Source organism: Topomyia yanbarensis, chromosome 2 (genome assembly GCF_030247195.1).
Source record: "Topomyia yanbarensis strain Yona2022 chromosome 2, ASM3024719v1, whole genome shotgun sequence".
NCBI lineage: Eukaryota > Metazoa > Arthropoda > Insecta > Diptera > Culicidae > Topomyia > Topomyia yanbarensis.
Genome location: NC_080671.1, coordinates 12,830,812 through 12,845,765, shown reverse-complemented (window position 1 = coordinate 12,845,765; position 14,954 = coordinate 12,830,812). Strand labels below are relative to the sequence as shown.

The following is a 14,954-nucleotide window of genomic DNA, read 5'->3' as shown; positions in this document are numbered from 1 at the left end:
TGATTCGTAACCATAGCTTTCGATCGACGCATTAACGGCTATTAGCGAGAGGGCAGCAAAAGCATACTATTATTGAGTTCACCGGTTCACGGTTACTGAACCATGTTTTGCTAATGGTTTGTATGGGACCTAGTAATCTTGAGTTTATCTTTGGTTATAGTTAGCTTATTGCTATTACTAAAAAAATAATGGGTGAAAAAATGTCACTTATAAAAGGATTAATCACGAAAATCATAGCAGCAAATGAGAGACTTTTAAATTTTTGATAAGTATCCCGAAAACACTGTTGACGTAAACATAGTCGTTTCACCGTAAACAACACTATTTGAAACATCATATTTTACAAAAATTGCCGAATTACTTCGAAAGTAAACGAAATCAACCAATGTTGTAACTCAGAAACTTCATTTTGGCAATTCAAATTTTTTTGTGAAACATACCGAATTTGTCAGAATGACATTCAAAAAGTAATATAACTGATTTAGCTTTAAAGAGATCAGCCACAAACAACCAGCAATTAAAGATATTAAAGATAAAGATTTTGTGCCTTCAGCAAAGTTGTTGGCTCTACAACTTTGCCGAAGACATAATTTTAATATATGAAGACATCATTGATCCAAATGTAACGATTTAGGCGTGATTAATAGATTGAACGATTTTGGCCAAAAAACACTGAGCATTAGTTTGGTTCATGAAGATTTTCAGAACTGAAGAAACCGTCTTTACGAATATTCGAAAACGCATTGAACTCTTTTCATCTCTGCTTCTATCTAAAAATATTCGAAAATTTCAGAAGATATCGGAAGATTTTAGAAAATTTCGAAAGAATACGATAGATTGCAATTAATTTCAGAATCTCCTGTTTTCTTACTCGAAAAATCTTCTGAAATCCATTTGAAATTATCTCAAATATTCTAAAATCTTCTGAAATTTATTGTAATCTCTTGTAATATTTTTAATCTTTCTGAAATCTTCTGAAATTTTCTTTCTGAAATCTTCTGAAATTTTCTAAAATATTCTAAACCTTCAAAAATATACAATTCTTCTGAAATCTTTGGAAATATTGTTAAAATGTTAAAATTTGACTTGACATTTACTATTTTTTTTGGAAATATTTACTAGAAGAAATAGATTTCAGTCTATTGAAGTTTTTTGAAATTTTGGATGTGCTGAAAAATTCTTTCATCTCGATATCTCACAAAATTTTAAAAAATCTTCTGAAATTTCTAAAGTTTACTGATATATTGTGATATCTATTAAGAAGAAAGGTAACCATGCGCTCCACAAAAGACAGTTTTGCGATTTTTCGAGAGAATATATTTTAATTACCATACTTTTTTCAAGCCGGTAATCAAGTGAATTTTACCGATTGTTTTTTTTAATTATGAATAATGGATGTTTTAGGATTCAGTTCCTCCAGTGAGTGCAAACCGGCTGTTACCTTTCAAATTTAGCAATTGATCGAAGAGTTTTTTATGTACAGTATAAAACTTCAAAAACTCCCTAAATAGTCCACTAGATTATCAATCTTGTCAACATTTCGTCGCTGTTAAACAATCTTGTCAACATTTCGTCGCTGTTGTGCTATCTTATGACAAACGCCATTGAGGGGTAAACTGAGTTAGACATGCCACATCACTTATCCAAAAAATCTCTACAAAGAGACGTTTTCAGAATTTTGAAATTCTGCTTAGTTACTGAGATATAGCGAGAAACGTGCTGATTTTTTTTAATTTTTTGCTTCAAATGACTGTGTCTGGGGATTGCCTCAAATTATCTTGATGTGTAAGATGTTTTTATGTGTAAAAATATCTGAGAAACACAACGGCATACTCATTTTCAGAACAAAAATACCCGAATTGTGAGAAAAATGCAGTTTAAGTTTTAAACTTGAAATATAACATATTTGGCAACACTGTAATTAAAAAATAACTAGTTTTGCCTTTCTCATATAAAGAAAGGCTATGCAATCACTGAAAAAATCGACATTTCAACAGAGGCCCGGAGGTCCGAGTGTCATATACCATTCGATTCAGTTCGTCGAGATCGGCAAATGTCTGTGTGTATGTGTGTGTCATTTAAGCTCACACAATTTTCTCAGAGATGGCTGAACCGATTTTCACAAACTTAGTTTCATCTGAAAGGTGTAACGCTCCCATAAGCTGTTATTGAATTTTTAGTTGATCCGACTTCCGGTTCCGGAGTTTCGGGTTGAAGAGTGCGGTCACACAGCAAATTCCCTTATAAACTGGTACAACCATGACGTCCAAATGACGTAAAACACATTAAAATGGGTTCAACATTACTCAAGTTTGCGGGTCTGGATCACTAATGATAAATCAAAGCAGCTTTGACCACATTGGCCACCTATGACGGTTCATGATGCCTCCGGGGAACTCGCCAAGTTTCTAAGCTAATATCACACCTATTACCCAGTGAATTCTCTACCGATTTTTACAAACTTGATTTCGAATAAAAGAGACAGTAATGCCATTGACTGCTGCTGAAATTCATTCGGTTCTGACTTTTGGTTTCGGAGTTACAGGTTGGTTAATAATATTGCACTGGAATTTCCCATATAAATCGGTACAACCGTAACACAACAGAGGCTAAAAACTATTGAAATGGTCACCAAATTACTTCGATTCGCAAGTCTAGATCACTAATAGCCAATCAAACTTTCTTTGGATATATTGTCCACTATCGACGATTCCAGAAGTCCCGGATTCCGGTCACATTCCACAATTTAATTCATATCGGTTCTTCGGTGATGACTGAACCGATGTTCTCAAACCAAGTCTCAAATGAAAGGCAACATTTGCGCTTGAGTATTGTGTCGCCACTCAGCACACCCCCCCACGCTTGCCCTCACACCTCTCTCATTTATCACTCCTCTCCCTTTGGACCACCCTCACATCCGCATTTTCTTCATCCACCCCGTATACCGAAATAAGATGAAGGATTTCTGACGCATCCTCCACTCCCACTCTACTAAACCCCCAACCGCTCCATTTCCAAACCCATTCCACCAACATTTCATAATATAATCACATGAAGATAACATTGAACTCATGTTGATTACGTTAATTAAATATTAGGGGAGCCCGGGGCTAGTTGGTGGTTGGAAACCCATTACCCAAAGTGTTTTTGTTAAAAAGCATTTTGTTTTGTTAAAGTTGTGGGTGATATTGTGTTTTCGAGCATACCAAGTATTTTTTTTTAAATTTTAAACACTTTGTGTTATTTAGGGTGATTTTAAATCTATATCCCAATATTGATTTTATTTTTCGATAGTGCGTAAAAAGAGCTATCAGTATACGTAGTGGTATCAAATCTATCCATGAAAGAAAATTATTTTTTAAATAGTTTTTTATAAAATATGTGGTTTGAGTAAGTTGGCGGTGACGCACGCGGGGCAAGTTGGCGCTACTATTTACAGTGCAAATATAGTCATCAAATATTTTTATTTTTGGAATTCACTCCAAAGTAAAACTTTGTGTATCTCGTCAATGCAGGGGATATATACTTCGGCCAATCGCCTGAAGAATTTCGAAAATATGCTTTTGAATATGGAATACGCGCAAAGTAAAATGCCGAGGTATTGAGACTAAAAAGTATAGTAGCAATTGTCGGTTAATATACAATTTTATTGAAAAGACAGTCAGCATGAACCTTTGATATAATTGAATCTCCATTTTCTGGCGTATTCATACATATCGCCAACTTACCCCGGGGCCGAGGTAAATTGGTGGGTTTTCCGGGTTACACATTTTGTCTATAAACACAAAGACAACAAACACTTTGATGAAATTCAGGGATGTTGCCAACAGTCTGCCCTTTTATGCCACATGTTCTATTTTGCAAGATCTATCTACATCAAAACGGTAAAAAATGGAAACACCGCAAACTAGCCCCGGTCTCCCCTATACTTTTTTGTTTCAAGTGAGTCTGCATCTACTTTCGTGGTAGTCGTGGGATACGTGCTAAGTGAAATAAGAATGTAATAGACATTTCCACAATTCTATTGAAGAAAACCAGCTAATGAATCATAGTTTGGATAAATGAGAAAGGCGCAATTGCACCACTAGGTGGATTAAAACAGATTTTTCTAGATTCCCTGACTCATTTCCTTCAAAATGCATCTAACCGATTGTTTATAGACCAAATGAAGCCAAAATATGAATAAAAGTTAATAATTAATTACTTTTTTGGCAAATTACACATACACGATTATGACACGCCATACAAATTTTGTCACCAATACACACCTATGGCATGTGTGAGTGCGACTTTTGTTTACATTTATAGTAGAAACTCGCAACATAATCAACCGATCTTCGTAATATTTGAGAGATTAATAGAGAATAGATAGAAGCAGCAATTGTCTTCTTTGAATTGTTTATACCATTTCTAAGCTTGAAGATATTCAATCTCAAATTTTAAAAATCGTTTTTCTCGAAATGTGCTAAATGGCGCTTGTAATAAGATAGCACAAGAACGACGATTTGGCAACACTTATATACTGAACCACTCTATGTATGTACTCATTTCTTATATATTTTTTTATTTCTACTGATTTTGTATAAAACGTTACCAGATTTGGCGAAGACGGTAATGGCAACATATATTCTAAAAGCAACATATATTCACTTCAAAGCAAATATCCAACTAATAGTAAAATTGATTCGCAAAACTACACAAGTATTTGTTGCGTCCACAGCTCACCACAATGGAGTAACATTGTTGCTCACGAAAATAACTAAGTTACGTTAGACTTTAAAGTGTCAAAAGGGCTGCATGCTCGTACTATTCGAACCACGTTTTGCGCGCAGACTCAGAAGGAAATCACCATTTTGAAGCACCTATTTTGAATTTCGCCCATATACTAATTTTCACGAAGTCTTGAATAATAAACGTATTTAAACATCAAACCCGAATGCTCTTATAAATTTTAATTATTCCACAAAATATTAACTAATTTTGCCTTATTTTCGTCCAAAAGAAAAAGAACCGCCCCTTAAAATAGTTGTTTATTATTGAAATAAGCGAGAACAAGCACTTCGGAAATAAAAAATGCATATGTTTGGACTTAATGTTCCCATATTCATCTTAAAATTTGAAATTAGAGTAGGGTTGCCACCCCTTCATGTTTGACCCGGAGGCTCCGGTTTTCGGATGTGATCTCCGGGCCTCCGGGTTTTACATCGATTTCTCCAGGTTTGATGGAAATAAGCAAAATTTCAGCTTTTTATTAAATTAAAAGATTTTTTGCAAAATATTTAAAAAGTCTAAGATTACTATTACTCTGGTTCAGATTTATTTGCCCAACTAACCCTTCATTTCGAAGATGAGTTCACCAAATATTGCTGATTTTGTTCGCAAAACAATAAAAATTAAAAACAAATCAAATTTACTACAAATCAAGGAAAGTAATATTTTACTGTATGCTGCAATTGAAATTTGGCATCCCACTAAGTCGCTCAAAATGGTGTAAAAAGGATAAGGGTTGATATCGTTTTAATCGTTTTTTTTTTTCTTTTAGATCAAAATCGAGAGCAAGAAATCATTCTTTTTACATTAAACAGATCTGCTGAGAGCATATTGAAAACTGTTAAAATATTACATGATGATAACAAAATAAGTAGTCAATTTAATGTTTTGCAAAAAAATTTAAAAAAATATTTCTTGAAAACGCAGAGCGTGAAAGCACAGCAAAATGAAATCAAAATATTTCAGACTATTTTCTCAGATATGAGATCAAAATATTCCACAATATTTTCTAAAGATGAAAATTGACTTTAGGCTTATGGAAATCACCTTTCTTCAGTATCGGCACCTATGCAGCGCAGTACTGATATCATCCAACGTGTTAGGCCAAGCAGAAATATCCGTTTGCAGAACAACTTAAAATACGTGGATGAAAGTTACAGCGTTGGAATTAAGATTCCCGTGTACATAGAAAATGGTAGTATAGAGGTAATGCTATATGAGCTATCAACGCGTACCCCCGTGAACCAAATGCAAAATATACTTCATAATTCGGAGATATATAATCCGTTACACCTGATACTTGAAGAATCTTTTTCCTGAATATGGCTAATGATGTTCTTGTGGAGAGAATTCGGGTAGAAAGAGCTATCCCCTCTTGACCAAAAACAATTCAAACACAACGAAACTAAAATTGAACAAGCCACGCTATGCATCCATGATGGGCAGTAGGGTGGGACAAAAATTAGATTCCAGCTCCGAGCAACTTTTTATGTACCATTTGGGTCCTAGAACAAGTGTGCAAAATCTTAGCTCGATCCCTGAAACTATATTTTTGCGCCCCTACAACAATATATGAAAAGTGAAATTTTCATCAATCTTCAGGGCATCAATCGGTTTAGTCTTAATAACTTTTTCTACAAGCATCAGATTGTTTTGCGGTCTTCTAGACTTTATTTCCTTGACAAATTTCCTATAAAAATCAGACTATAAAAATCCAGCATCTGTTTATTTTTAGGAGGTAACGTGCGGCTCTTTGAAGAATTAATTTGAAAATTACAATTTCCCCATACGAAATCCCATGTAAATTTTAAACGGTGGGCGCAAAAATATAGTTTTACCGATCGAGCTAAAAATTTGCAGAGTTGTTCTGGGAGCTAAATGGGACCCAAAAAGTTACTCGGAGCAAAATTTTATATACTTTTTTTGCATATAACCTTGTCCCACTCTAATGAGCAGATTCCTACAAGCAAGCTGAACTCTTCTGAAAACTTCGAAAATCTTTCGAAATCCTCTGAAAGCTGTTGAAATTCAGAAAAGTATAAAAATTGCAGAACTTTTCCAGCATAGAGAACAATCGTCCATCTCGAGCATTAGAGATGTATAAATCGGAAAAAGGTCTTAGGAATCTACATGCTTTATGAACTTATGATTTTTTTCTGTGTGGTAAAACCATACCCATCCAGAAACAAGTGTGATTTTCCGAGCCCATCAATAACAGTTTCGTTCACATAAATTACATTCACTCCCACCCGCAGGTATTATCCTATCCAGCCACAGCCCACCGGTGACAACCCCACTGGAACCGTGCCGGATAGCACCGTACGTGAACGTTCCCTCGCTAAGAGGTTCTGCTGTCAACGTGGGAGTAGCGGCCGGAGTCACGCCTCCGACTGGGGTGAGTGCAGCAACCTCCCATCCTGGATTTCCTGCAGCCGCATTCTCGGCGTTTGATACGGCATTCATCTCCGCAGCGGCACATCAGGTAATTTACGTAAATGACAAATACACGTAGCTCCTGTAATTCAATGTTTGAATATTAAAGTAGAATAATGATGAATGTTAAGAAGTTTTACGTGCAAGTTTAACATTTTCAATGGTAATAGTGGAGTTTTCTGAATTATCAGTGGTTATAATGTGCATTGTTTTGATACTAAATCATTACCTGACATCAAATTGAAAAATGGATAAACTTGATGTTGCTGATAATACCTGAAGTTATCGTTTCGAGATGGGTAACACCCATCGAAATATTTAAATAGAATCTAACGAAAAATTATTTCTGCTATCAGTGATTGCAAACTGACAACTCAATCTTGTTTATGTTTAGTTGTTATTTTTACATAAAAGTTGACTAATGGCATATTCGTTTTTGACAGTGCACTACACCGGTGTAGTCGGTGTTACACCCATTCAAACTTGGGTGTAATCAGTCTATCTCTTTCTTTGCACTACACCGGTGTAGCAACAAGAAAAAACGAAAACGCCATAAGAAGCGCCTGCTGTTAAAATTAAAACAAAGTTCAATATACGATTTCGATTTTCTGTCGTTTTGATGGTTTTGCTCTGTGAGTTTTGTACCGTACTTCAGATTTGTATGGTCTAATAATAACATAAATATGTAATATCAAATCAAGTAATTCCAAAAACACATTGTGTTTAGTATGTAAGAATGTTTCAACAATTTCTATTCAAAATTGCTATGTAACGAAAAATCATAGGTTTGTTCCAGTACCAGGAGAAACTGGAAGTACTCCGGAACAAACAGGGAGAAAATCGTTCCTGTACTATCTTCTTCTCTTTTTTCTTCTTCTGGTGGCAAACCGGAGTGAAAAGGAGCAAGAATTTTTTGCTCCGGAGCAACAGGGAGTAACTTCCATGTACTGGAACAAACCTCATGTCTCCCCACAACAAATCGTATTAAATCTATTTATTTGTATTCCAGTACGCGGCTGCGCTATCTTCCGGCACTGTACCGACGGGGCTGTTCTCGCTGTCCCAGTACCGACCGACGACTAGTGGTCTGGCAGCAGCGGCGGTGGCGGCCGCGGCCTCGGTTTCCCTACCCGGTTTCACCGTTGCGCATGATAAAAACTCCAGCATCGTAGACCTTCGACTGAAAGCGGAGAAGCACAAGGAAAACCAGAAGAAAATTGTAAATAACGTGTCGTAAAGGTGAGAGGAAGGATCGAAGACCCCATCCTAATCCGGAACCCTTGTCAGAGCATCCTGTCAGTATGTCGCGATGTGTGCAATTTATATTTGTCCAATGTTGCTGGATGGATTTTTTTTTATTTTTTGAATTAGTTTAAATAATACTCCCGAAGATTAATTAGGTATTCAGCATACGAAATTTAGTCAGCATACACCATATTGTAAAAATTATTTAAAAATGAAATAAAGTAAAACTTGGAAGAAGGGTAAAAATTACAATAATTAAATCGCTAAAATATGGAAATGTAAATCTGCGTACATTTTTCCGAACAAATACTATTATAAGTACATCAAGTATGTAGATTGTGAAATATTTGTAAAGAATACAAAGTTGGTTCAAAATAAATTATGTACAATATAGAATGAATAGAATCCCATGAAACTATAGAGAATCACCCCGATAAAAAGCTTGAGGAAAAGAAAAACAATAACAAACATGAAATAAAACAGTCTCGCAGATGGTTCCATGTTCGAACAAATAAAGGTGACACATTTGAACGAATTCCTGTTAACACACTATCGCCGCCATAACGCAATATTCCAAACTAGAGGTATGGTCACAGAGAACAGACATTCATGTTCGAATAAATATGTTTATAAGAAGGACGCCTGTTCTCTGAGGAATAGTGATCCTTAGGGTATTATATTTTCTGGTATGGATTGTTATTGTGAGTTCTCAGATATTTTTCAATATTTCTAAATGCGGAACTTTTGAAAAAATATATGCTCTGAAACATGAAACCCGCGGTTAAAAAACTTAGTTTTTGGTCCCCTATTCCGTGCAAAGACGTGGACAATTTTTGTACCCCTACCCCATCCCCAAAATATCCATGTGATGCATACGTTTCTTATCTTTATCGGATAAACACATACGAAGGGTTTTCAATTCCATGAAAGATATGGGTTTTCCGAAATAGTTTTGGATATATCATCTAACTCTCAGCAAGTTGGTGTCAGTTACTGACGAGTGGAATACGAAACATTAAAATCCAACTTCTCTTTCGGAAACATGTTAAATTATTTTGATACTGACCCGAATGATTGTTTCACATTCGTTCATACATTAACCGCAGAATTTATAGGTTTTCTTTGTGTTTTGTAAAATTTTTGTAAACATATCTCATTTCAGAACAAAACTGCTTTTTAGAAATTGTTTGTTTACAACGTACTTTTATCGTTACTAACGATTTACTTTTCAATTTTTTGTTGTACTGCATGGATTTAATTAATTTCTTCGTCATTTTGTCGAAAATATGTTCAGCAAAGTTTTAAGGGCTGTATATTACCGAGTATAAAATATTTATGAGCGGTACACGGTTGGTGGATGAATCAGTTTGTAACCGTTGGTTCCATCGTTTAGATTTTTGTTGTAAATAATATTTGTTGTTTGTAGAACCTTCACGTTTGTTGTACTAAATACACAACAACATTAAGCAGGGTAGCCAAAGTCCTGTGAGTCCGTCTCAGTGGGTAGGTGAACCACCCCGTATGGATTGAAGTTTAAAAGTGGTTTTCTGAGAAAAATTGGAGGGAAATGCATCTCAAAATTATTATAAAAGGGCCAGCAGTTTCAAACTCTGGTCTGTTTTATTATCAGGCGTCCCCTGGGGCGGGAAGTTTGTTTAAATTGTCGCGGTTCGTTCAGGTAGTTAAAGTTTTACCCTGTGGAAACGATGGAGTTATTTAGCAACCTTGCGCTTCGATGTTTTCACCAGAACCTCTAAGCGCCGCATCAAATTGTTCAGCACACGGCTCGGCCCGTGAATCCAGGAGGATTCCGCGCCTAACTCGGAGAACAGCATTGTCCGTCATCCGGCGCTGCGCGCCATCGTTTCACACCCTCGGCAAAGGAGGGTTCTCTCTCAGTGTTGGCCATTGCGGTTAGCCGCGGTCACGCCGATGCTCGCCAAGGAGGGAAGACGCCTATGTGCATCCAAGCCAGCAACGCCCGCTGGTCCGTCCAACTACCATCTGGATCACCATCGTACCGGGGCCTTCACCCGGCCAGTTGCAACGACGTCCGCGAGGGGGTCTCGCCCGTCGGCATCGTTAGCATTGCGACGCTAATCAGCAGCAGCAGAAAAGTGCGGTACGTTGAGTGATAGCAGTACTGTACACGCCACATTAACAACATAAATTGTAAATCACACCCACACCTACACGTCACAATTACACATTAATAAAAAAGTACAAGAAAAGTGAATGTTTTAGGTTTTTGTTCTTGATCCGCATAGCTCTTGATTACCCGGTAGCTAGCCGACCCTGCCAGTTCGTGGTTGGTTACCGTCAATTTCATGCACCGAGCCGCAAATCTTGAACAGAAAGAATAGTGATTTTAGTCGGTTTCTGTTAGTCAACCTTGTTGAATGACCGGAGACTACATTTCAATGCCATAGAGAAGGTGATTATTATGACTTCAACCGGCTCCGTGGAGTTACTATAATAATTAGTTTACACAGCTCCGTGCTAGTAACGGGAGCCAATTGGTACAAAAATCTCCCACCCAGAGAACATTTTCCTTGGAAAACAAATTAGCCTTTATCAGCGCTATCAAGCCATCAATCAGAAATTTTAAATTTAAAATCTTTTCCTTCACCAACTATTACTTTTTTCTGGAGGATCGAAGTTAACATACACATACGAAAAAAACCGATGTTAAATCATCATGACTGAAGTTCGTCGATTCTCGCTAATTACGTGCACCGAGCCGCAAATCTTGAACTTTTTTTTTCAATAGGTTTATTTGACACGGCTCAATGCGTTAGCACAACTGAGCTCTTAATTTTTTACAATAAGTATAACTAAAAATACTAAGAATGTCTCTCTGCCAGATCTTGTTGACGCAGTTTGCTGCTACGTGTTGAGATTCTTTTTCGTGGCGGTGAAGCATTAGTTGTCTTATCCGTCGCAGCATGACGGTCATTCAGTCTGCCTTCTCTCGCGTTAACGTTCACGTCTATGTTATCATCGGTACTGTTTTCTAGCTGCTCACGGTCAGAGGTTCTTATTTGTTTCTTGTTTATACGAGTAACTGCTGTAAATCCATCTTCACTGGTAATTGCTTCTTTATTGATGATGCTAGTTTTTGGTTTGGGAGCGGTTGTCGTGGTCATTGTTCCTTCATTATTGGTTAATTGGGTCGTTGTTTTTGGTTTATCTGTAAGTGTCGGTGGCTGCTTGTTTGAGTTGGCAGTAGTAGATGAGTTTTGACTATTTGCTTCGGCGCATGTTTTTCCGTAGTGGGTTGTCTGGTTACAGAATTGGCATTTTAAGGCTGGGAATAATTCCTGTATTTCCTGTTTATTGAGGAAAGAAACAGAAAAAAGAAAGACCTGTTTGACATCGTTTTTCCCTGATCAGCGCTGTCGTTTCTCTGAGTCTGATATCACTGGACTTGAGTAGGCCTCTCCATTGGATATATTCTGGTTGCAGTTGAAAATCGAAATAGTGAACTTGCGCCTTTCGATTTTTCTCCTATTTTCAGCGTGTAGAACTAAAGCGCAACTGGTGTAGATGATGCGCAAGTTGATTCTCTAACATGTACACAAGATGCGCTTTAGTTGCCAACTCTGCAAATAGGCAAAAACACGAAAGGCACAAGTTAATTTTTCGATTTTCAACTGCAACCAGAATATCAAAGTGGCAATCCACGGTGAGTGAAGTACGATTCGATTTAATGCCGAAAGTCCCGATAAATGGTCATTTTTGCCATAAATCAAGATATTGAGGGTATACATTTTTCAAAAATTGTCTTGTGTTGCATTGGGCGAGATCCACATCCCTAATAAAAAAAAATATACGATTCCACATATAGTTTGGATTATACCCTGAACAGGTCGTTAGACTCTTGGATCATAAGATGTTTATTAGGGGCAACCTATACTAGGTCACTGAAAAAATACAAAATCACTATAGCACCGTTTGATTTGTGAAAGGCCCCTTAAAAACAGTTTTATCATCATTGGTTTCCTTCTAGATTATTTACGTCATATAAATGCTCTAGAACATTATATGGACTAATACAAATTCTAAATTGGGGTAAACCTCTGTATTTATGCATAGGTGCATAACCTAACTAAAATTAAGTCATATTTTTTGTGTTTCGGATTCTCCTCATCAGTAGCTAACAACTGACTGGGTCACCTTTTTAGCTGAACCACTTTTTAGTTGTCTTCTTTGAAGAATTTTTGACATTTGTCAGTCGGTGCAACTAGCGAATCAATATTGTTAGTCGGACAGAGGCTGTGGCGAGAGACAAGCACTTAACCTTCAATATGACGCAGTGCTAATAGTACTTTGAGTACCGTTGAGTACTATAAAGTACATTAAGTACCGCCAATATTTAAAAAGTACATGACAAATGACTGTAATTTAATTCCTGGTGTAACCCATGACGGTAACAATTTAGCACTGGATGGAAATATACCTATTTGTGCGTACTCTCTCCGTAGAGTGTATTATTTATGTAACAATGCTCGCCACTGTTCCTTATGAACGTTCACTTGTTCTTGTGAATTTTGTTAGTTTTAGCTTTTGTGAACGATTCTGTTGGTCTAGTTAGGTGTAGAAAATTTTGTTCATATTTCTGTATAAATAACATAGGAATTAATTAGGTCACCGTTCTCCTTTGGCTATTAAATTGGCTGCTGGTTATGCTGCAAGGGCGATGACAGCTATGCACCGAGGCGGTTTGTCGTTTTTTGTTTTGGTCGGGTGGAAGGCGACCATCGCAGGGATAAGTAGTTAGTGACGAACCACAGTTATTGTCAGACGCCCGAATCATCAAATCCTTTTCGGGACAGTCTTCCGCCACTATTGCCAGTGAAGTAAAGTGTGCGCGTGTGACGGTCAGTTAAATCCATCGAAGAGTGCCGGCCCTTGGTTCAGACACACGTAAAAGCGGTGTCGATACGCCATTAAAGGATAAGTTAAACGTCAAGGAGACGACCGGAGATTCGTCGCCAACATTGCTAGGGAGATTCCAACAAACGAGCCAAGCTCACCTCCCTAGCTAACCGCAAAGGACCGCTGCCGGAGCAGCCAACGGAAAAGGGAGAACTCAGCCGTTGTGGTCCCGGCCGGTTGGATGAAACCGTCGCCTTCCTACCAGCAGGATCAGTTTGGACAACGAACGGCCACAAGGGAGAGTTGGTGTAAATAAATTCGGTAAATTTCTTTAATTGTTTGTGTACATTTTATTGTTAGCATACGAAAATCCAAAAGTCTTGGTAGAAGCGCCTAGGCCGCCCTGACAATAAGGGTCCGCCGGGCAAACAAGAACCCAAGAAGTGCACAAACCGCTACTTACACTGGAAAGTTTTTAAGAACAGATCTTTTTTACTGCTCAGGAGCGTTTTATTTTATATAGGAGTTTCAAAGTAGAACTGAAACTGAACTGAAAGATTCGCATCCCCAGCAGAGCATTTCGTTTTATTGTTTCGCACAGCCGTTCTATTTGTTGCTGATTTTAAAACACGTTTTGAACTGTGCTTAAATACATTGAGATTACTCAGCCCAGAGACTTGGACCCAATAGACTGACGAAAAATAAATTTGAATGCAGTAACGCTGAAGGCATGGCGAGACACGAATTATAAACTGAATAGAACGCTAAAACTGCTGCTGGGGACAGCAAGTTCTAGTTTCAAAATTTTTAGTTTTATATTATAGAACTATCAAAATTTTGATTTTAGAACTGAAACACTCCTGAACATGCCCTAGATTCGCAAAATATTTTGAGGACTGCTTTTATGTACTTTAAATACTTTCAAGTACTTGTAAAAAGACATTAATTACATTAAATATTTTAAGTATAACAGAAGTAGTCTTAATTACTTTAATTACATTCAAAATATGCAGGTATGTTCAATACGATGCACTCAAACCTGCTCGGGCTGTGGCCCAACCAGCGAATTACGACTGTACTTAACATTCTTCTAACAAATTCTTCTCATACACTGGTTATTTCGACCGGCCTGTCTGTGAGAATAACATCGCTTGAAATACATGTGTTTTGACAGTTCGCAGTTTTAAGTAGCAGTTTGACCACTCGCATTTTGAAAGTGCGGAGTCCAGGTTAGTGGGAAGTACGCAATAATATTGTTAATTTCTACACGCAGAACGTTTTTTATGCATCGATAGCATACTTTTCTATCTGCCTCTCGTTTCTTCTGCTGTAAATTTTATGCATTGGACATATTCTGTCTATCCACTCGTTGAATGCTTACTTGAAGTATATGCTAGAAAATGCATAAAAATCACAGCAGAATAAAAGAACCGAGAATAGAAGGTATGCTAGCTGCCGCCTAGCTATATATGCATATTTTTGTTTCTCAGTGCATAGTCGGGTGGTTTTATTACCCGCAATTACACACGATTTCTTCCAAACATGCTGCAAAGCACCCCTCGATGACAAGTTTCAAAACTGACATCACGGCGGCGCTACTGTCAATTTATGTTCGGCTTGTCAAACGA

At 37.3% G+C, this 14,954-nt stretch overlaps 1 protein-coding gene across 4 annotated transcripts in view; it reads left to right on the top strand.

Moving 5' to 3' along the window:
- The window catches only part of LOC131681398 (segmentation protein fushi tarazu-like), a 66,056-nt gene extending 57,280 nt beyond the window's left edge, over positions 1-8,776 (top strand). For all 4 annotated transcript variants that reach the window (XM_058962157.1, XM_058962156.1, XM_058962154.1 and 1 more), the window contains exons 6-7: positions 7,026-7,252; positions 8,213-8,776. In XM_058962157.1, coding sequence (XP_058818140.1) covers positions 7,026-7,252; positions 8,213-8,440 — 455 coding nt within the window. In that variant the 3' untranslated portion in view covers positions 8,441-8,776. The remainder of the gene's footprint in view (positions 1-7,025; positions 7,253-8,212) is intronic.
- Positions 8,777-14,954: the final 6,178 nt, after the last annotated feature.